A 24,337-nucleotide genomic window follows, 5' to 3' on the forward strand; every position below is an offset into this window, starting at 1 on the left:
CGCAACTGAGACTTGTGCACCAACTGCGACCATACCTCGTGAAGGCTGATCTGGCTGGGGTGGTCCATGCCTTGGTCACCTCTAGAATGGATTACTGCAATGCGCTCTACGTGGGGCTGCCCTTGAAGACGGCTCGGAAACTTCAATTGGTCCAGCGGGCAGCAGCCAGGATGCTAACCGGGGCTCATTATCAAGAGAGGTCTACCCCTCTGTTTAAGGAGCTCCACTGGCTGCCATTTATTTTCCGAGCCCAATTCAAGGTGCAGGTGCTTACCTACAAAGCCCTAAACGGTTTGGGACCACCCTACCTGCGTGACCGCATCACCATCTACGAACCCACACGCTCGTTACGGTCATCTGGAGAGGCCCTGCTCGTGATCCCACCCACGTCGCAAGCGCGCTTGGTAGGGACACGGGACAGGGCCTTTTCTGTGGCGGCCCCCCGACTTTGGAATGCCCTCCCAAAAGATCTCAGACAGGCCCCCACTCTAGCCGTTTTCAGAAGGAATTTAAAAACTTGGCTGTTCCGTTGTGCCTTCCCAGACTAGGAATCCCCACCCCAAGTCCTAGTAGCACCTTAGCATAACCAATTGTCGCTGCACACCGCACTTTTAACCTTACGTGCCTCCTGCCATTTCAGCACTTTTAACCCTTGTACCCCAGTGCGCCGGCCGAACCAGTTTTTAATAATGTCTTGATGTACTGCCATTGTCATTATTTTGCTTATTGTTTGATTTGCTTAGTTATTGTGGAGTTATGTTATTTTGCTCATTGTTTGATTTGCTTTGTCATTGTGATGTTACGTTCTCTATGGTATTGTGTTTTGTGGCTTCGGCCTGTGTAAGCCGCATCGAGTCCTCCGGGAGATGCTAGCGGGGTACAAATAAAGTTAATAATAATAATAATAATAATAATAATTGTATACAATGGAACCATGACAATTTTATTTCTCTAAATTCTTCCATAATCATTTCCTTCTTCATTCCATTTTTGGTCAACTTTAATTCAGTTTGGTTATTTGGGTGCTGATTCAGAAAACCGCATTGGATAGTCCACTTCAGCTCTAGTTTCTGATACAGAACATATGCCATCCAGTAGCTGCCATCTCCTCATCCACAGAAAACTATATTTAATAATATAGAGCCGTGGATCCTATTTTAAATTTTGCAGCCCACCACTGGGCCACGGCCCACAGGTTGGGAATTACTGAGTTAAATAAATGAAATTAAGAGAAACAGATCCAACTATTTGTAGTTTTACAGAACATCTTAATACAAACCCCAACTCCGATCAGTATTGACATGGAGGTGTATGTCTACAAAGCAAGTGTAAAAAAAAAAAAACAGATCTTTTTGAGTAGTTGTGTATAAGACTTCACAAACTCTGAGGATACCTGCCATAGATTTGGGTGAAACAGTTTTTTTCATGAGGGTATTCTGGCCACCAGGGGAGCTGTCTCTTCACCATCAATTTGTGACACTGATGAAGTACTTCCTCATTCTTTCCATGCTTGCTGGAGATATTTATGGCGTCGTAAATTACCCTCCCCTAAATTCCCAACTTGACAGATGCGACTGTCTTTCGGGCTGCAAAGGTCGACAGCAAGCTACACAAATTGGTCGGAAGCTAACCTGGGCAGCGCTGGGTCCCCAAGCTAGTTTATAAAGGCAAAATTGCTAAATCTCTGTTCTCACATGCCCCCAAAGCTCACCTAAGCCAGCATGCGCTGCTCACATCTCTAATGACCTTCTTGCAAAGCTGTACTACAAAAGTCACCTATCTCTTTGCAGAACAGGAGTGATTTTCCATCTAAATCATCAATGATGTGCAGAAAATATAATTAGCATGACTTTCTGGTGAGTCATGACCAGAAAACAGCATTGCTTTGCCATCAGGGATAAGGACTAGAAGGGTACGAAGAGCAAGTCAGATAACGCCAGACAGTGTGGGCTGTATTTACAGACGCTATAAATAGCCGGCGCTTTCTTTTGTGACTGCCTGCAGCTGTACTGTATGGCATCGCAGAGCAAAATGAAATAATGCCCACGATTTCCAAACACAGTGTCAAGGCTCGGCTTGTAACTGAATTGCCGTGGTGATAAAGAATAGCGCTGATGACAATGGGATCGTAACTACTTACACTTAAAATTCTTTCCTCTTTTTTGCAGCGTAAGGAGAAGTTATTTGGGAATAAGCGAGAAGATCATACACATTTGTTACTAGCGATGCATTTTCTAATGCTCCTTATTGCAAGTACTCATTTGTTAGCTTTACAATTTTATGAATATTTCCATCAGAATTATGATTTATTTTTTATTAATTATTTACAGTATTTATATTCCGCCCTACTCACTCCGCAGGGGACACAGGGCGGATTACAATGTACATATACAGGGCAAACATTAAATGCCATAAACACACAACATATATAGACAGACACACAGAGGCTATTTAACATTCCAGCTTTTGATGAGGGTATTCTGGCCACCAGGGGAGCTGTCACTTCACCATCCATTTGTGACACTGATAAAGTACTCAGTTTCAACAGAAAGGAAGAAACCATGAAAATGAACAAAATCTGGCTACCAATATTAAAAAACTCTAAAATTGCAACAGCAAAAACAGCAGAGAGAAAAACAGGCAGGGACATCTAATCACCCTTCAAGAAGAGTTTGCCCCAGGCACAGTCAGCCCATTGTATGCTAATCAAGGTGGGCAGTTGAAAGATCCACACCTAGCCCAACTTACAAAAGCCCTTTGTCTCACCCTGGTCATTCCACAGATATATAAACCCCTTTTTTCCCAGCTCCAGCAGACCTCACCTCTGAGGATGCCTGCCATAGATGCAGGCGAAACGTCAGGAGAAATGCCTCTAGAACATGGCCATATAGCCCGAAAAAAACCACAAGAACTGAGTACTTCCTCATTCTTTGCATGCTTGCTGGAGTTTTTTATGGCCTCGTAAATTAGTTAAATTAACCTCCCCACATACGAGGTAGCTAAATTTCCAACTTGACAAATGCAACTATCTTTCTGGCTGCAAGCTACACAAACTGGTTGGAAGCTAACTCCAACCCGGGCTGGCTTCAAACTCATGACCTTTCGGTCAGTAGTAATCTTAATGCAGCTGACTCCCAGCCAGCTGCGCCACCGAAAATGCATACCCGGGAAAAGTTAAGTGTACAAGCTTCTTTTTAAATAAAAGTTTCAGTACCCAGCTTCTCAGACTAGATTTACTCATGTTACTCCTTTTCTACATGCATGCAAAAGTCACTGCTCTAGATATAGCAGTGGTCCTCAACCTGTTTTTGATCATTAATAGGATCATTAATAGGAGCATAGTGTCTAGATCTAGGGAAGTAATGCTACCCCTCTATTCTGCTCTGGTTAGACCACACCTGGAATATTGTGTCCAATTCTGGGCACCACAATTCAAGAGAGATATTGACAAGCTGGAATGTGTCCAGAGGAGGGCGACTAAAATGATCAAGGGTCTGGAGAACAAGCCCTATGAGGAGCGGCTTGGGGAGCTGGGCATGTTTAGCCTGAAGAAGAGAAGGTTGAGAGGAGATATGATAGCCATGTATAAATATGTGAGAGGAAGCCACAGGGAGGAGGGAGCAAGCTTGTTTTCTGCTTCCTTGGGGACTAGGACGCGGAACAATGGCTTCAAACTACAAGAGAGGAGATTCCATCTGAACATGAGGAAGAACTTCCTGACTGTGAGAGCCGTTCAGCAGTGGAACTCTCTGCCCACGGAGTGTGGTGGAGGCACCTTCTTTGGAAGCTTTTAAACAGGGGCTGGATGGCCATCTCTCAGGGGTGATTTGAATGCAATATTCCTGCTTCTTGGCAGGGGGTTGGACTGGATGGCCCATGAGGTCTCTTCCAACTCTTTGATTCTATGATTCTAGGGAACACTTTGACCAGGGACCACTCTCCAACATTAGTACCAAACAGGTTACAAATCAGTGCTTGGTCAACTTTAGATTTGGTTTGGATATTTGGGTGCTGATTCAGAAAATTGCATTGGATAGACTACATCAGCTCTAGTTTCTGATACAGAACATATGACATCCAGTAGTCAACAGCTGCTTGCCCATAGAAAACCATATTTAAGAGCTGATGTGGTCTATCCAATGCAATTTTCTGAATCAGCACCCCGAAAAACTCAAGGAAGAGGCCTTAAAACAAAGACACCAAGGCACCCCCACTTCTGGTGATGCACAGAATGGCTTCACTCAGCGGGAGGGAGGAGGAATAGAAGCAGCAATCAGGAGGCTTGTTGTCTCATCTTTTGTGGGTAGTCAGCCTCTTCCCTCCTGCCATCCCGTTTGCCTCAGCACTGTAAAGGGGTTTTGCAAGACCAGTCACTCATTGCAACGGTGTAGTAGTGCTGGCCTTGACCTATAAAGCCCTATACGGTTCCGGCCCAGTTTACTTATCCGAACATATTTCCCTCTATGACCCACCTCAGAGTTTACGATAATTGGAGGAGGCCCTGCTCTTGATCCCACCACCTTCGCAAGCGCGATTGGTGGGGACAAGAGACAGGACCTTCTCAGTGGTGGCCCCCCATCTGTGGAATGCATTTCCCTGTGAAATCAGAGTGACTTCTTCTCTCCTCTCCTTCAGGAAGAAGCTCAAGTCTTGGCCTTGGGACCAAGCATTCCGGCAGCTGGCTGTAATGACTCGTGAGAATTGTTATTAAGAGACCTTGGACTGGAACTTGGACTATGATTTAGATTTGCGGACTCAGACTTGGTTGTGTTAATATTTTAAGGGCCAATATTTTAAATGTATTTTATTGCCTTTTTAATGAATTTGTCGATTTGTTCATGTTAATTGTTGTGCTCTGTTTCTTTGTTGGCATCTAATGACTGCCAATTGCAAGCCGCCCTGAGTCCCCCTTCGGGGATTGAGAAGGACAAGATACAAATGCTCCAAATGTAACAGTGAGGCCATGGACCATATTTTAGTTCTTGTGGACCACTGGTGGTCCACAGACCACAGGCTGGGAACCAGTGGGATATAGGATTATGTCATGAACTCAGTTATTACCCAAGTTTTGTCATCTTAAGGACACCTTTCTCCTTTCCTCAGTTAGCTTCTGTTCAAACATCTGGAAATGCCAGTGGCCCTATTTCATTTCTCATCTCTCCATCTGAGCCAGCTTTTTTATCTATATACTGCCCTCTTGTGGTTGCAGCTGAGCACCACCTACATGGTTTTCAGTTTTTGGAGCCCTGACCCAAAATCCCGAAAGGGATTTTTTTTTTTAGTTGAAACCTCACCAGTATTTTAGGATGGATAACAAAGGGTTTGTGTACAAGTTTGGTCCTGATCCATCAAAACCATGTAGGAGCCTTTGTGGAACAAGCATACATACATATTTTGACATAGATAGATAGATAGATAGATAGATAGATAGATAGATAGGTCAAATTTCAATGCTGTTTTAAGGCATATTTTGACAGAGATCACATATCAACATTGACAGTTTTAACAGTGCAATGAGCAAAAATGTCCCAAGAATGCCTTTTTAAAAATGCTGGGCTTATATGATGATTAAACATTCAAACTATCTGCTTGGACAGGAAGGATTCAAGTGTTGTAGTACAGCCAGAGGCTGAAGATGAGGGGATTATCCTATGAGATGTTGTGAGAACTGATAGGCTTTCCAGTGTGGAAATGAGGGGATTTTAGATCCCGATTCTGCCTGGGAGAATGGATCTGTGTCTGGTGAGAGAGAAACAGCTTCAGAGCAGAGCAGAGAGACTGGGGGGGATGCTGTGGCCTCAGAAGGTAGGGAGAACCTTTCCCCGAGTCGTTCCTTGGCAACAGAAGGTAAGGAGCTGGGAGAGGTCTTTCCCCTGGGAACACACCTGAACTTAGGAGTTCGAGGCTCAATCTCAAGGAGGAGGGAGCCAAAATATGGAGGTCATAGAGAAACAACAGAGAGAGAAATCAGAACAACAGAATGAAAAATGCTTGAAGCAACAGAGCAGATGTCAAAGGTAAGATTTCATGCTTTTATGGTCCTTAAATTAAAGGATTGTTTATTTAAGGGTCAGAGCAGGCAACACTGTGTTACCATGTACACCTTGGTCTTGTTTCATGTCCAAGCTTATGCTAAGTTATTTGGGAAACTTTTGTGATCATGTTCATGGATTCATGTTTTGGAAAAAGTTCCTGTGTTTCTAGTTATGGATTTATGCTTATGTTTCGACTTCTATTTTTCCATGTACCTTGTCTTTTTTGAAACGGAACTCTGATATATGGATTATTGCCTTTTTCCTATTGCTTTTTGCTTTTTTATATTGACTTTTCTTCAATAAACTGTTTAGTTAGCAATACTGGAGTCTTGTGTGATACAAAGGTGAATCCACGCTAGAATGCAACATCATGAATCAGGATACTTTTGTGCCATCCTGTGTTTTCTCCTCAACGTGCAATACAAAAGCCAGATCATACAATTGGTAGGGTGTGAAGACATTCTTTTTCGAGTAAGCATTTAATTAAGCCAAATAAGTGGTAGTGGAAGCGGTGGGTTTTTATCTTGGTTTTCATCTTCACACTGTTTTAATTATATTTGCTGTTTCAAATATTTATGGTTAATGGGTTGTTTTAACTTTGAATTGTATGTTTTTATTCTGTTGTAACCACCTTGGGCCTGTACTCAGAGAAAGGTGGGATATAAATTTCGCAAACAAACAAATAAATAGATGTATGCCATGACAAGGAAACCAACCATTTCCCTCCAAGTCAAATAAACAATGCATAAATGCCATTTTATTTTAGTTCCGTTCACCATAATCTTCATGACTAAATGTGCAGAAAGAATGACAAGAAGTATAAAGGCTGCTGATTAATGCCAGTTTGGCCTTTTTTATTTTCTTTTCCCATGGAATGCTAATTTAATGGTACAGTATAGCAGTTCAGAGATCCATTGAAATATGACACATGTTCATTCATATCCAAGTGCTGCAAAACGACCGTGCTCCGTAAGCCAACGTGTTTTTTTCTCTTTTTTTTAAAAAAAAATCAAAGCAATTACTTTACATTGTTTGAGGTCTCATGGCTATTCAAAGCTCTGAGGTTGAAGTGCAAGCTCCAAACTGTAGACATGACATCTATTCATATATTTCGTGAATGCGTTTGAGACAGCTTGTGTTGATTTTAATATATGTAGAAAACTTGTGTACACATTTGGTACAGACATGCACGTCTATGCAGACATATGTCACTAAAGACTCCCTTTTAGAAGAAGATACCCCTTTTAAAAATGTACAACTATTATTATTCTTACTGTCCTTTTCCTTAGCCACTTAAAATGTCTATGACATGGCTTCAGCTCAAATACTCAATTCCTTCTGATGCAGTGTAGGCATTTCTAAGACCGTTCATGGTCTGGATCCCTAAAGAGAGCATCTCTTCTCTCCCATTAAAGAGGTTCATGCACTAACACGTTAGGGAGTCTTTCCAGCACGGAGTCTCCATTTTGTAAGATCTGCTCCCGGAAAAGCTCTTGTCTATATATCTCCTCTTTCAATTACAAAAAAATATAGGATTGAAACCTACTGCATATTTTAGTTCTCTGAACTGGGGAAACAACTTAGCCATCCACACACACACGCACCACACACACACAGGTTTAAAAATGGCACCCTCTAAACAGGATGAGGATATGGCTTGAAGTAAGCCATTATTATCAGCAATTCCTATTAAAAAGTCAACTGCTCTCAAACGTGAGAAGACTTGAAGAGCACCACGTGCTTAAATATATAATATGTCTATAAAAATGGGAACTTTAATACTTGAGAGTCTCATTTTAATTCCCCAATATTGTTCCAGGATGATAAGCTCTGCCATTATCGCGCCAATATCACATCCCAAAGTGAACCAAACATCATTCTAACTTGTTAAACTGAGCGCTTTTTTAAGTGTACCATTAAAGCAAGACGAAAGGAGTCCAACCAACCTGTACAAATTTCCTGCGGATTCAGGATCAAAAAGGGAAGCGACAGACTTAGCTCAAAGAGCAGTAACACTTATCAACATGTGCAAAACCTGTTAAGAACTCTTTCTCCTCTCCTTATTCCTTTTTTTAATCAAATAAGAGTTCGTATCTATTTTGGAAATCCAAAATTACTTTACGACATCCGTATTTAAGACTTAAATGATTCCAAAGCGAAGGCGGCGGCTCTCTTCAAAAGGCCAGCCCTTCCTCACATTTCTTCCACAGGGATATTTACACGTTACGTTAGAAGTCCGGCTCTATGCTTTGAAACTTGCTGAATATCAGCTGAAAAATACCATCAGGAGCGGTCATTTGAGAGAGTGCATGAACTTTTCCAGGCTGTATTCAGAGTCATACTGCTCTTGATCCCAAAGGTCTCCAAGGTTTTCAAGAACTGACTTCATGCTGGTTTTACCGGAAGCAGAAGTGGCACCGTCCGTTTTTTCAGCTTTTCCATCCTTGAAAGGGATTGGGTTAGAGAAACAAGATGAAGGAAAAATGAATAGAAGTACATGTATTTTAAGATCTACATTTTGGTAAATAATTCTGGAAATAACAAAACAAAATCTCAAGCAAGACAAGTTTGTATATTGCAAGATAATACTCTTAAGTATGAGGACTGTTAAGAATTAAAATGATGATCTAACCTGCTTCCCCTTTAGTTTTTAATCAGTGTTTAATTAGTTTTTCTTTTAATCATTACATGTAACCTGCCCATTATCACTGTGATTGTGTTTACTGTAATTTTATATTGTTATGCATTCATATGTTTTATGTAATTGTGATGTTGTTTATTGTTTTCGTTTTTATTTTGCTGTAATTTGTTGTTTGGGCTTGGCCTCATGTAAGCCGCCCCGAATCCCCATCGGGGAGATGTTTTGTTTTTTTTTGTCATGTCAGGAGCGACCTGAGAAACTGCAAATCACATCTGGTGTGAGAGAATTGGCTGTCTGCAAGGACGTTACCCAGGGGCGCCTGGATTATTTGATGTTTTATCATCCTTGTGGGAGGCTTCTCTCATGTCCCCGCATGAGGAGCTGGAGCTGATAGCTCATCTGCCTCTCCCCAGATTCGAACCTGCGACCTGTCGGTCTTCAGTCCTGCCGGCACAGGGGTTTAACCCACTGCGCCACTGGGGGCTCCTGGGAAGATGGTGGTGGGGTATAAATAAATAAATAAATAATAATTATTATTATTATTAACAGGGATGCTCATCCTTAAGGAAGAATTACTACCTGTGACCCTCCTCAAGCTATGAGGAGAGGTAGGTAAGAACCCACAAGCATGTGGACAATTTCAACAGAAAGGGAAAAACCATGAAAATGGACAAAATCTGCCCACCAGCATTAAAAAAAACCTCTAAAGTCAGGACAGTAAATAAAGAACAACACTAAGAAGACAGGAATTCCAGACAAGAAACAATCAGGGCCAGTTGACACCTCCCAATAAAGGATTTCCCCAGGCAGGAAGCAGATGGGCTTTGAAACGGCAAGTCTATTCAGTGCTAATCAAGGTGGCCAATTACAACATTCGTGCTTGTCTCAGGCAGACAAGAGTTCTTTCTCCCACCCTGGACATTCCACTGATATATAAACCCAACTTGCCTAGTTTGCAACAGACCTCACAACTTTTGAGGATGTCTGCCATAGATGTGGGCGAAACGTAAGGAGAGAATGCTTCTGGAACATGGCCATACAGCCCAGAAAATTCACAGCAACCCAGAAATATTATTACTATTATTATTATTTACCTCTCTTTATCTTTCCCAAATATAACCAATCTACAGCTAAAATGCCTTCTGAAGCATTTGTAGTTTGCTTTTGGATACGTTATGAACTGTTATTTACCTTATCAAGAGTGAAGAGGTCAAGAAGCTGATCAGTCCCCATGCTTTGCAGACTGGTATTCTCTTGGCTAATAACTGTGTTTGCAATATTCATTTTGAACTTCTGCAGACCCATTATTTTTTCTTCCAAGGTTCCCCTTGTGATCAAGCGATAAACATTAACAACCCGTTTCTGTGGGACAAGTTAACAACAATGAGCATTTATGCAATTATCTAAAGATACCAGCTAAAAGAAAACACAATGCAAATACAACATTCAGTCACATCAAATAAAGCAATGAAGAAATGAATACAGGTTGAGTATTCCTTAGCTGGAAATCCAAAATTGAACATTTTGAAGGAAGATAGATGCTTTTGAACTGTGGTGTTGGAGGAAAGTTCTGAGAGTGCCTTGGACAGCGAGAAGATCCAACCAGTCCATGCTTCAGGAAATAAAGGCCGACTGTTCATTGGAGGGAAGGATAGTAGAGGCCAAGATGAAGTACTTTGGCCACATCATGAGAAGAAAGGAAAGCTTAGAGAAGACAATGATGCTGGGGAAAATGGAAGGAAAAAGGAAGAGGGGCCGACCAAGGGCAAGGTGGATGGATGGGATCCTTGAAGTGACTGGATTGACCTTGAAGGAGCTGGGGGTGGTAACGGCCGACAGGGAGCTCTGGCATGTGCTGGTCTATGAGGTCACAAAGAGTCGGAAACGACTGAACGAATAAACAACATGTGTGGATGAGATAGTGACACCTTTTGCTTTCTAATGGTTCAGTGTACATAAACTTTGTTCCATGCACAAAATTATTTTAAAAACACTGCATATAACATTGCCTTCAGGCTATACTTAAAGGTGGATTTGAAACAAAAATCAATTTTGTGTGTAGATTTGGATCACGTCTCCAAGATAGGTCATTAGGCACATTAGTACAGTAGAGTCTCACTTATCCAACATAAATGGGCCAGCAGATAAGCAAAAATGTTGGATAATAAGGAGGGATTAAGGAAAGACCTATTAAACATCAAATTACATTATGATTTTACAAATTAAGCACCAAAACATCATGTTTTATAACAAATCGACAGAAAAAGCAGTTCAATACATGGTAATGTTATGTAGTAATTACTGTATTTACAAATTTAGCACAAAAATATCACAATGAATTGAAACAACTACAGATCCAGGCAGGAGGCAGACTGCGTTGGATAATACAGAACATTGGATGAGCGAAGGTTGGATAAGCGAGACTCTACTGCATATTAAATATTATTTTTGCATATTCCATGTTCGATGAGATTTGCTGCGAGTTCTCCACCAATGCTGCTCTAGTCTCTGTTTCACTGACTTCATTGCCACCATCTCCCTGGAGTACCAGGTAGCTGATTTAGCTCTGCTCTATGAAAGGAGACATTCAGGAGTAATCGTGTCAACTGCCCTAGCAACCAGAGGTGATTCTGTCTAGATCTTTGATAGAATCACCTACCAAGGTAGCAGGATAATCCCCAATAGCCGTTAGGAATCCGCCCGGATCCATACATCTCCAGGGGCAGACCATCCTAAACAGTCCGCCACCTCTGCAGAGGTTTGAGCTCCAGTAAGTCTAAATCTGACCAGGTAGTGATCGGTCCATGACAAAGGAACTATAGATGGTCTCTCCACAATATTGTCACTCTCATCTCATCCTGAAGAGAAGACCAGATCGAGTGTGTGTCCTGCACTATGGGTAGTGCCAGTAACCATTTGGGACAGAATCATGGTTGTCATGGTGGCCATGAATTCCTGAGCCATTCCTGATAGGGTGGTCTCAGCAATGATGTAAAATTAGTCATTGGGACTCCAACACTAGGCCAGAGCTACCACTGGGTAGCTCAGGCAGGGAGACTGTTGAGCAGCGGGGTGGATGATACACCAACAAAATTCCTATTCTGTCCCGGCCACTCACCCTTAGGTAGACACATTCAAACATGGCCGACTGGTCCCACAAAAACAAAGTTTTTGCAGTTTAATAAACCTTTTCCATGTTTTTATGATAGAACCAATTAGGAAATGACATCTATAACCGAGTAACAAAAATTATGTTACATAGTGTAATTTTTATTCAAACATATAGAAAAAAGGAAAATGTACAGACTTACAAAACAAGAAAAAAATTGAATTAAAGATAACAAAAATAACAAAAAAAACCCACCACCATAAAAAAACATAAACCAAAATAATTTTCCTTCTATATAAAACAAACCTACAACACACACATCTCTCTCTACAACATATACCCTATACACGTTATAAACAGATATCCATTACAACTACTACTATAACTATATTTCTGAGTGTGTGTGTGTAAAGCAGCATTCTAGGAACTTGAAGATGTTAAAAATATAATTGATCTCCTATTGTTAATTTAGAAAACAAATGTGGGATGATGGCTCGTATGGCACTAGATTTGAAAGTTCTAACCAGTTTTTGACTCATTCTAATGGTTTAAACTATCCCTGACTCAACAGTTGTAAATGTCTCACCTGCCCAATACGATGCGCTCGGTCCATTGCTTGGAGATCTTTCATGGGATTCCAGTCATGTTCAACAAACACTACTGTGTCTGCTCCCGTTAGGTTTAGACCCAGTCCACCCACATGAGTAGTCAGTAAGAGTACATCTATGGATGGGTCATTGTTAAACCTGAGTGTGGAAAAGAGTTTACATTTGCTTGATTACATGCGGACAAGAAGAAAACTTCAAGTGATTATTTGAGTTAACTCAAATCTTAACTCAAATCACTCTTATCTGAAACTGAATTTTCCCATTAAAATGCATTGCTATTAATTCATTTCGGGGGAAGGGACCCTCCATTTTTTATATGTTTTTAAACAAGAAAAAGTACTTTATAATAACAAATAATGTATAAATGCACAATAAAAAGGAAAGGTCAACTTTAAAACAAAAGAAGCACAAAGTTGTGGCAAGAAAGCACAAATCAAAAAGTGAAAGGGCAGAACCATCATTTTTTTCCATACTGTCCTCATTTCAGCGCCCCTCCCTCCCTCTCTTCATGAAGCCAAACACACCAGGAATAAAAATGACACAAAATCAACTAACCCAAAGTTCCTCAAAGCGGACAAACTAAGCAGATAGCAATCTCCCAAAGTGAACAAGAGTACGAGGCATGGAAGGTACTCCCTAAAGCCTGTAGTCTTGTGCTCCTTTTTGCAATAGCTCTTAACTCAAAATGCTGCTCTTATGTCAAAGTGAAACTTAAAACGCTCTTAAGTTGGGATGCTCTTAAATCAAAATTCCACTGTATTTCCATTATGGCAAGTGACACAGGCCAAGGAAGTGAGAAGTAAGGTTGAGATAAGATGTCCATATAATTTGGTGCTGCATGGACAGGTATAATATTTCATTTAAATACAGTTCATTTGTCAGTCACAGAAACCCTATCCAGCCTGCTTGGAGAGGCAGGGGCATAAGAGAAGATGAGAAAAATCTCTCAGATGGTTTGCCCTGTGATCTCTCTTACTAGAAAGGCCCTTTAAGGGAGCTCTTCCAAGGAATTATAGGAAAAGCCAATTTCTGCCTGCTATGAAGAAGGCACCCACTCAAGTACCAGAAGCAACTGGTGACAAAGTAACCTGCCATAAGAATATGTTTCAAACAAACCATTTTGAAGAAATGCCTGATCCAGCTACGGGTAGAACTAATATTTACTCAAGCCAACCGACAAAAAAGTTCTTGGATCTACAGGAAACAAGATGCAATTTATAGAACTGAATTTAGAACAGGAAGATGTGTACATGAGACTATATTAATCAACACTTGGTTCAGACAGGGTTTCATGGCAGTGTACTTGGATCAAAAGCATACAATTCTTGGACCTAGTTAATGTTAATTCAGCTTTCTGGCAGGAAATGGGAGAAGAATGTATATGAGGTTGTCTATACAATAGATAAATCAATGCTTCCTGAATGGCAGCGAACATAAATTGGGTGAAACTGCATTTCAACAGATTGTGAACCTGGTAACTTAGTCAATTTGTTATGACACTGAAAATGTCTCAGATGACACACAATGTTCTATCTGCTTAAGTGGGAAAAAAAGAATCTGTTTCAGACAGATATCTGTTCTTATAGGAATGCAGAAATCTAGCTTATGTGCAAAAAGTACAAGAGAACGGGTTTGAAAGCATTCCAAAGTTCATTCTGTGTCTGTCTTTCTGATTTGGGCAATTTCCTTGGATGACCTGGCCCTCTGAACTTGGTTTCACAATCTCTAGGACTGATATCTGTAAAGTCCCTCGTCTAAATGTTGCGCCATTTGAGCAAGTGACCAATTCCAACGAGCAAAGGGAGCATGGTGGGAGACCTCTTGACAAAGTTGACTCCCAAAGGGCATAGGAACTTGTGCTTAGAAAGAGGCAGGCCTGAGGACGGATTTGTACATGAGGCTATGATTCATAGGATGTGGCCTTTCATGTCAGTCATTTTGCAGAATAAAGGCAAGCTGGTGCCTGTGGTGATCATCTGCATTCGTTCCCGAGTTAGGAACAAATATAGATGTGGAGAAGACTGAAGCACAGGTTGTACATCAAGCTTCTCCACTGTCAAAACAAAACCAAATGGACATATGATTGTCAGTTTGCAAGGACACTATTGTTACAGCTTCCAACAAATGAGTGATTAAGAATTCTATAATATCTTGTTTGTGTTATTTCCCTGGAAGTTGGACATGGGTAAGTCTGGTTTCTGGAAAACTGTGTTGTAATCGTCCTTTAGGAGCTAAGAGTCAAAAGTTGAAGCCTTAGGGTTTAGAGCAGTGTTTCTCAACTTGTGGGTGCCCAGATGTTTTGGCCTTCAACTCTCAGAAGTCCTAACAGTTGGTAAACTGGCTAGGATTTCTGGGAGTTGTAGGTCAAAATACTTGGGGACACACAGGTCGAGAACCACTGGTTTAGAGGAAACAAGCTGAAGTATCAAAATGCTTGCTCCTAACCTTACTTCTGCTGTATGGAATGAGGAATTCCTATGGTAAGAATCAGATGTTCCTTCCACAAAAATGGCTGTCTTCTCTTCTTTGCTATTGTATAAACTGAATTTGAAAGGGACAGGCAAGAAAATTCAAGGCCTCTTATGTTTTTTGAGAGGTGCTGAGAGACGCATTAGTGAAAAACACTTGAAAATCCATTGCAGTGATGCTGCAATGACCTGTGACTCCTCCAATCATTTTGAAGTTACTGTATCCAGTGGTCTGTACCACCATCTGGCAGCATCCTGAAGAGGTGGTTTCATTTTAAATTAAGCACAAGAGTTCAAACTGAAGTAATCTTTGTAGGGAAAAGTGAGAACAGCAGGGCTACTTCCCATAGCCTGACCACGTCTGTTCCTGCTGGAGGTACTAAAACGTCTCAAGGATCATCGCTGCATGGAAGATTTAGGTCAGGACAACAGGCCTCTACAATGAGCCTATATGGCAATGGGAATGTTGCATTTGTTGTTGAGCAAAAGAAAAAAATGGCAGAAGAACTTCCCAGAAAGAGCACAGTACAAGATGCTGTTCATGGTTTTCTTGGTTTCTGAGCCAAGAGGAGAGAGATGTGTATGTTGTGTTTTTGTGTTATGTTGTGTTTATTGTATTGATGGGCATGGCCTCATGTAAGCCACCCCGAGTCCCCATCGTTGTTGTTGTTGTTGTTGTTGTTATTATTATTATTATTATTATGAGACATCCAAGCATGTCAACAGAGAACCAACCAACCACAGCCAGGGACTCGATATGTCTAAGCCATATACCAAACTACATAGCAGTCAGCCATAAAACTTTACCCTAGTCCTAAAAATCAATAGTAAATTAAAGGAGCTTTGTCACTGATGCAAGGCAGGATTGAAAATGGACTGTAAAGAACAGAGAAAGCTGAAAAATTCAACAGAAGGAAAAAGACTTCTTGGCTCCTGTTTCTGGAACTGAGGAACCTGCTTCTGGAACAAGGTGATATACCATATATACTTGAGTATAAGCTGACCTGAATATAAGCCGAGGCACCTAATTTTACCATAAAAACTGAGAAAACGTATTGATTTGGGTTATAAGCCAAGAGTGGGAAATGCAGCAGTTAATGGGACATTTCAAAATAAAAATAGATATCAATAAAATTACATTAATTGCGGCATCAGTAGGTTAAATGTTTTTGAATCTATATAAATAAAAATGTAATGTTCCTTTGTGGGATTAACATAACTCAAAAATGACTGGACGAATTGGCACCAAATTTGGACACAAGACATCTATCAGGCCAACAAGTGACCATCACCTATAAAAACACTGAAAAACACAGCAGAAGAGACTTAAACAGCCAAAAAACAAAAAATACATTACAAAGCATTCACATACACACATATATACACATACACACAAATATATACACATATATACACACACAAAAGACATATACACAGACTGGGCCACAACAACGTGTGGTAGGGGAGGGCTAGTGTTTACATAAAGTTGTAATTTAAGACTGTCCAACTTTGATTAAATTATTCTTCTAATCTTCTTCAATGTAAATGTGCTTACGTAGCTTTCCATTAATAATAGCGTAAAATAATAAATGTAATAATAATAATAGTAGTAAAATAATGGAAATGTAATAACAGTAATAATAGTGTAAAATAATACATATAATAAAAATAATAGAGAAATCAATATAAATGTAATAATAATAATAATAATAATAATAACTTAAAATAATAAATAGCTTTGACTCAAGTATAAGCCGAGAGGGCTGAAAAATTCAGCTTATATTCGAGTATATATGATAATTGAAAAGCTTGAGCATTGTTCTTCTCTGCACCATCCAAGAAATGATTATAGTGCTTCTTCTTCCTTGCTAGAATACTCCTAACTTATGCTGTGCATTGAATTGGGCCCCCCGATGCTAAGTCTCAAGGAGAAAAGGCCTAACACGGCCCCAGCATAGATATGAAGCTTCATGGCAGTTTTATTTATAGTCAGCATTCCTTTTTCGATGCTAACCATAAAAAGTGACCTTTATAGCCTTTTGAATCTACTCAACTAAGCCACAAGTTTATTTGCACACCAAATGTGGTAAAATATCATGCATTTCAGAAACAACAGGATGTCTAAAAATCCTCAGTTCAAAAACATTTGACAACAGCCTTACCGTGAAACGATGGAATGCCTCTGACCTGCAGGTATGCTGCCATCCAATCGCAGATAGGTAATGGAGGGCAAGTGAGGTTTCAGAAGGTCATGTTCTACTATATCTAGCATGCTCTTGAGCTGGCAGAAGATAAGGATCCTGTGCTGGGCAACTACGGTTTCTGTGCCGTTTTCTGAAGAGCCGCCATTTCCCAAACCACAATCTAGCAGCAGCTTAAAAGGAACAAACAGAAATATTCCCTCAACTGCTGAACGCAGCAGAAAAACATCCCCCAACTTATACGACTCAATAAGGCTTAAATCTAAGGAAAGCTACTAGTTTAATGACAAAACATGAACTAGACAACTCCTTTCACACTGCCCTATATCTCCGAATCTGATCCCAGTTTACCTGCTTTGAACTGGACTATATGAGTCTACACTGCCAGATAATCTGGGATAAACAGATAATCTGGGATTATATCCTGGGATATAGGGCAGTGCAGATTCAGTCTTAGATTCCTCAAGGTTCATATATATACTAGATTTGGGCCCAAATCACTGTTAACAAAAAATTGTAGTTTTTGGAGAACTGTTTTTGTTTTATTTCTGAAAACAGAAAGGGGAACAGAGACACGAAAAGAGCAGCAAAATGGATTATATTTTTAGAGTTAAGTCCACCAATCTGTGGCACCTTTTTCTCTCCCCAGCAGAAGAAGCCTCCTCCATTTTTTCTTGGAAAATTACCTCCGCCTCCAGAGAGGGCCCTGGGAACTCGCTTTCCCAGCGGCACTAGCATAGGATGACCATTGAAATTTCCTCTTGGAGCATGATGTGAGTTCAAGTTTTTCTCTCTGTGTGTCTCTCAGCTAATAAAACTCCTGGTGGTGTCCACGCGCTGACTGACTGAGAATGGACACAACCAGATACTACAATTCTCAAATGTTATGGTTAAAACTTAAAATAATTCTTTAAAAAATCAGTAGGTGGGTGAATTGTTTTGAAACTTGGCAGGCCTGCAGTTGTCCGTGGGGTCTACAACTGGGGTAGGTTTCATGCAGACAGGACTTAAAATGGCTGAGGATTGATGCTTTAAAGTTTCCCATTGTAGACAATGGGCCAAATCTCTGCCGAATGAAAACAGAAAAGACCTCTCCCCTTTCGGATAACTTTCTGGTAAACGAAATGTGGGGTTAGATGAAAATGGCATGCCATTTGGCCTGAATGCACATGTCTAATATGTATACAACAAAAACTATGAACTGGTAACACCAAATGTGGTTTGTCACCGTTCATTTCTTTTTCTGGGAATGACATCTATTTCACATTCATGTAGTACTGCATACATTCATACAGAAGCTGAGGGCAAGTTTTGGGGCCAAAATTGTGGATTTTGCATTAATCCATGGATGAACTGAAGGCAAATTTAGCAGTGTGAATGAAATCTTTTCCTCTCCTTTTAAAAATGCATAGAGGGAACATACTTAAGACGAGCTAAAAAAGACGATCGGTTTATTTGAGGGGTTGCAAGGGGTAGGGGGTAAATATTTACATGGATACAGATACAGATAGGAAAAGGAATATAAATGAAGAAAAAGAATGAAAATGTAGTTTGGAGGTGAAAAGGGGGAGGAGAAAAGCAAGGAAAATTAACATTTTTACTAAAGGCTTGCCTCATAAGGTTCGCTACAGAGGTGGCTATTTTAAATAGGATTTACATTAAATAGGGTTTACATTAAGTCCCTATTAAAAACAGCCACTGCAGTCTCTCTAAAGACAACTTTATGCAATAGGCCCTTACTGCAGAAGGAATTATTATTATTCATCCTGAGAAGTCAGCCACAGCAGAGCACCTAATGAATTAACTTGGACACAGAATATTATTTGAGAACAAAGAAATGCTGGACCACTCTAAAACCACCACATCAGACTACACAAAAAAGCCGCTGAAATCCACAAGCATGTGGCCAATTGCAAACGAATGGAGGAAAACATGAAAATGAACAAAATCTGGCTACCAGTATTTAAAAACTCTAAAATAAGGACAGCCAATAAAGAGCAACACTAAAAAAAAAACCCAAGGGAATTCCAGACAGGAAACTATCAGGGCCAGTTAACACTTTCCAACAAAGGATCCCCCCAGGCAGGAAGCAACCAGGCTTTGAAGCTGCAAGGCCATTCAATGCTAATCAAGGTGGTCAACTGCAACATTCATACTGGCCTCAAACAAACAACAGTTTTTTTCTCCCACCCTGGACATTCCACAGATATATAAACCTCACTTGCCTAGTTTCCAACAGAACTCATAACCTCTGAGAATACTTGCCATAGATGTGGGTGAAATGTCAGGAGAGAATGCTTCTGGAACATGGAAAACTCATAGCAGCCCTATTATGATTATGATTATATTTATTTATACCTCCTTTTTCTGCCTTAAAAGAGACCCAAAGCAGCTCCTTTCTTAACATCATTTTCTCATCCCCTTTCTTTAATCTTGTTGGCATGAGGGGACAAACCCATACATGGTTGATATCTCTTTCAGTCTGCCTTGCAGTGAAGATAACAGAAACTGGCAGGAACATATTTTCAAAGTTTTAAAAAACATCCTTTTAATATCAAGGCATATACGACTAGGCTTGCTCACCTGTTTCAAAGCAGAGAGTTTAGGGGCATGCTGGATGTCTCGAAGGGAAGAGTTCTCAGCTGCAAGCTTCTCCGTGATTCTCTTGTATTCTGGATGACTAGCCGTTAAAACTAATGCTGGATGGTTGCACAGTTTCCTCAAATACTGCAGCGCCTTAAAAAAGCAAGCAGAGAAGAAAATATACGTAACAACTTCAGTGTTATTTATTTGGTGATTTTTGCTTTCAGATTTATTTCATCTTTATGAGATATAACATTCTCATGGTATAACTATTGTAAAGTTTGTACCATATATACTCGAGTATAAGCTGATCTAAATACAAGCCGAGGCACTTAATTTTACCACAAAAAAACTGGGAAAACGTATTGACTCGAGTATAAGCCGAAGGTGGGAAATGCAGCAGCTACTGGTAAATTTCAAAATAAAAATAGATACCAATAAAATTACATTAAATAAGGCATCAGTAGGTTAAATGTTTTTGAATATTTACACAAAACTGTAATTTAAGACTGCCCAACTCTGATTAAAACATTATCCAACCTTCTCCAGTGTAAATGTGCTTACGTATCCTTCCAATAGTAAGAGTAAAATAATAAATGTAATAAAATTATAATAATAGAGTAAAATAATGGAAATGTAATAACAGTAATAATAGAGTAAAATAACAATGTAATAACAACAATAATAATAGAGTGAAATAATAAATATAATAATAATAAATGGAGTAAAATAATGTAAATGGAATAATAACAATAGAGTAAAATAATAAATGTAATAAAACAATAATAGAGAAAAATTATGTAATAATAATAATAATAGAGTAAAATAATAAATGTAATAAAATAATAATAATAACAGATTAAAATAATAAATAACTGACTCAAGTATAAGCTGAGGGGGGCTTTTCAGACTAAAAAAAGAGGTGAAAAACTCAGCTTATACTCAAGTATATATAATTAAAATCAATTCACCTAAAGGAAAGCCATTCTTGGAAATTCTGCTGGTAACTACAGCTAAAGCAAGAACCTACTGAATGCTTATTAACAAGGTGCAACAAAATAAATTCCAACCTGGAACACATGTCCTGTGGCTTTAAGTTTTGTTTTTTCAGTCTCTTCTGTCAGTGAAACTGCTGAAACGGTTTCTTCAACATCACATTTGGCACGCGATTTGGCAAAATCTTCATAAAGTTGAACCTATATTTTAAAAAGATGGAACATATAAACAAATAATTAGGGAGGTGTTCAATATCTATCTTTTCAAAACAGGAATCTATTTTCACTTTAAGTTAAGAAGTCAATGACTATTTTTGGATTCTCCAAGCATTGCCATTCCAGGACAAAGCCAACACTTTTCTCCTTTAAAAGAAATATATGGCTTGTCAAAGGCTTTCATGGCCAGAATCACAGGGGTGTTGTGTGGTTTCCAGGCTGTATGGTTGTGTTCTAGCAGCATTGTCTCTTGACGTTTTGCCTGCATCTGTGGCTGCCTCTTCAGAGGATCTAACAATGTTGGTAAGACATGCTAGAACATGACCATACAGCTCAGAAACCACACAATACCCCACCAAATATATGACTTTTACATATTTCTCAGGACATAAAGGAAAGTATAATGCTACTTAGACAAAAATTTCAACCTCCAGCTAGTATGACCAATGGAATAATTGCTCCACATCAGGGAAAACATACTCCCAGAAATCCTAACAGCTGGTAAACTGCCTGGGATTTCTGGGAGTTGCAGGCCAAAACACCTGGGGACCCACAGGTTGAGAACCACTGCCTTAGATGTTCCAGAAGTTGTGATAAACTGCATTCTAACCCAGAGGGACTTGCTTTGTTGAATCAAAACCATTTGGGGACTGAAGAAGCCCTGTCATTACTGCCAGCCCCCAAGTTACAAACACCCAACTCCTAGTTACAAATGGGGGTGAGACAACAGGAAGTGAGGTGAAATTTACCCCTAGGAAGGGAAATTTAATTCTGGAAAAGTTATCATGGAGAAAAGGTGTCTCCACTGAAATTTATAATCAATTCTTGTTTCCACAACAACTTAAAATTTTCAATATCCAATTGTCACAAGGACAGAGTGGGAAGTGACAGGCACAGACAGCAAAACAAACAAACAAAAAGAGATGTCAACCCTTCCCTATGCCATTCAAACTTTAAAAAATGTTTCTGGCTGGAGTTACACTCAAACATTGTTTCTATTCCAACTTACATTGAAATCTGACTTAAGACAAAACCTACAGAATCTATCTTGCTCATAACCTGAGCACTGCCTATACTTGGAGACAGATGCTACTTTCAATTCCAGAGATCAACAGAGGATGCAATTTACATATGCTAGGCTTTTAACAAAAAGACAACCATGCAAAAGTACATAGAATTTCCATCCGAAACACATCTAAGAGCTGAGAAGAGCCACCACTGGTGTCTTTGTTCCTTACTCATGCCAATATAACACAAAGCATGGAACCTGCCTGCAGAAGACTGAGGGTGCAATAGTAGTCTTGAATAATTTTTGGTGGAAGATCCTGCAGCACATCTTCTTTCATTCTCCTCAACAAGAATGGTAAGACTTGTCTATGCAGAGCTTCCATTGCAAGAACACCTACAAATGTGCAGAAGAAAATCTTATGTATTTGTAAAGACCTTAAATCAGAGGTTCCTAACTTTTTTTGACTAGGGACCACTTGACCAGGGATCACTCTCCAACATTAGTACCAAAAGGGTTACGAATCAGTTTTTGGTCATCTTTAGATTCGGTTTGGTTATTTGGGGTGCTGATTCAGAAAATTGCATTGGATAGACCACATCAGCTCTAGTTTCCGATACAGAACATAAGCCATTCATTAGTTGCTATCTGCTCACCCACGGAAAACCATATTTAATAATCTAGAGCTGATGTGGTAGTAGTAATCTTTTGTAGGTAGTCAGCCTTTCCCTTCCCAACATCCCCGTTGCCTTGGCACTATAAGAGGGTTTCACAAGACCAGTCATTGTCATTGCTGCGTGGTTTCGAAGCAATGGTGTACTAATGGTGAGGCTCTGGACCGTATTTTCATTCTTGCAGACCATTGGTGGTCCATGGTTGGAAACCACTGCCTTAAATGGACAGCGTTTCTTCTAGTACCACACTTGAACTACAGGAAGCATTCATTTCCTCCAGCTGCAACAGCACTTCAAACTGAAATAGGAGCTTCCTTCTCACCTGCCTCTTGTTCTCGACTGGAGCTCCGAGCGTCTCTGCTAGCTAATATAGGCTTGCCATAGCGAGCTGCAAACTGGCGCTCTGTACCCAAAAATCCCGGCATAAGGAAGTCAAACAGCGACCACAATTCTAAAACGTTGTTCTGAATAGAGGAGAAACATTTGTTGGAGAAAAAAATGGTAAAATCAGAGAATTACAATAGCTAGTACTTAACAAAGATGACAACATCACGGGTCCATCTCATCATGACCTCCCCCTCCCATCTCAAGATTCACTAGATGAACGGCATAAAAGGCATGGGCCTTTTATGCTGTTCAGTCTTACTTGTGAAAATTCTAATGCACCTCAATTAAAACTGTGCAATTAAGTTACATATGGGATTTTTCAAATCAGATGTGCATGTATATGGCTACGTAGTAGGCATGGAAGAACAAATGCTTGTGATAAGGATCTATGGTCTCGTTCTTCCACCAATGCATCTGGTCAGTTACTTTCACAATAGTCTAAGAAACATTCTATTACTTTCTCTAATCCCTGAAAAAGAAGGAAGACGCAGAATACCTGAATTGGTGTCCCAGAGAGTATTATCCTGTAATTGGCAGTTAACTGCTTTATTGCTTTGGACAGTTTTGTTTTTCCATTTTTGATAACGTGGCCTTCATCAAGAATACAATAGTTAAACTTAATATTTCTAGGAAAGAAAATACAAGTTATCAACACTGATCATTCTTCAGTATATAAAATATTAAGGACAGAAAGTAAGATCTATAATTTTGTACAATGTCATTCCCTCCATCCCCTCAACCCCTCCCTCTTCACCAGTGACATACTAGATATTTGTAAAGAGTTAACCTCCTAATAACAACTCCATTACCCCATCCTCCTCTTTTTCCTTTTTTACCTGACTATTCCCTTTTTCCTTCTTGTGTGAAAAAATATGGAAATGGTCAATTAAAATATTATTTTTAAAAAACCAAAATAATTCCCCATGTGAGCATTATGGTAAAACAATCCCACTGTTGTCATCTTGGCTTTGTTTTCATCTTTTTGGCACAAGTCTGCCCATGTGAAGAAGGGAAATATAGGACTGAACAAAACAAGTAGAATCATCACAAAATGTCTCAAACCTATAACTGTTGATACTCTATAAGCTAGCTGGCACTGCCCCCCACCCCACACCCCAGATGTGCGATGGAAAATTGCTGCTATCTGTGAGAGTTGCTGGCTCTGATGTCCGTTTTATATATTGCTTTATTTTGTTGTTTTTATCTCGTTTTATCTTGTTTTTTGTTATTATTTTTTTGTTATGCATTTTAATATGTTTTAACTGTATTGTTGGGCTTGGCCCCATGTAAGCCACCCCGAGTCCCTTTAGGGATATGGAGGCAGGATATAAGCATAAAGTTGTTGTTATTATTATATTAGAAATAACGTTGAACACTGTGAAAGCCATCCACTGCATGGCTATCAGCCTCCTCC

At 39.8% G+C, this 24,337-nt stretch overlaps 1 protein-coding gene across 1 annotated transcript in view; it reads right to left on the minus strand.

Annotated features, from left to right (window-relative positions):
* Positions 1-6,862: 6,862 nt before the first annotated feature.
* The window catches only part of BTAF1 (B-TFIID TATA-box binding protein associated factor 1), a 71,893-nt gene continuing 54,418 nt past the window's right edge, over positions 6,863-24,337 (minus strand). The window contains exons 30-38 of the mRNA XM_060768696.2: positions 23,420-23,549; positions 22,859-23,000; positions 22,128-22,258; positions 20,716-20,841; positions 19,646-19,798; positions 17,024-17,235; positions 12,372-12,531; positions 9,868-10,038; positions 6,863-8,478 (exon numbers count right to left, since the gene is read on the minus strand). Coding sequence (XP_060624679.2) covers positions 8,329-8,478; positions 9,868-10,038; positions 12,372-12,531; positions 17,024-17,235; positions 19,646-19,798; positions 20,716-20,841; positions 22,128-22,258; positions 22,859-23,000; positions 23,420-23,549 — 1,375 coding nt within the window. The 3' untranslated portion in view covers positions 6,863-8,328. The remainder of the gene's footprint in view (positions 8,479-9,867; positions 10,039-12,371; positions 12,532-17,023; positions 17,236-19,645; positions 19,799-20,715; positions 20,842-22,127; positions 22,259-22,858; positions 23,001-23,419; positions 23,550-24,337) is intronic.

The sequence above is a fragment of the Anolis sagrei genome, chromosome 3, assembly GCF_037176765.1.
Source record: "Anolis sagrei isolate rAnoSag1 chromosome 3, rAnoSag1.mat, whole genome shotgun sequence".
Lineage (NCBI taxonomy): Eukaryota > Metazoa > Chordata > Lepidosauria > Squamata > Dactyloidae > Anolis > Anolis sagrei.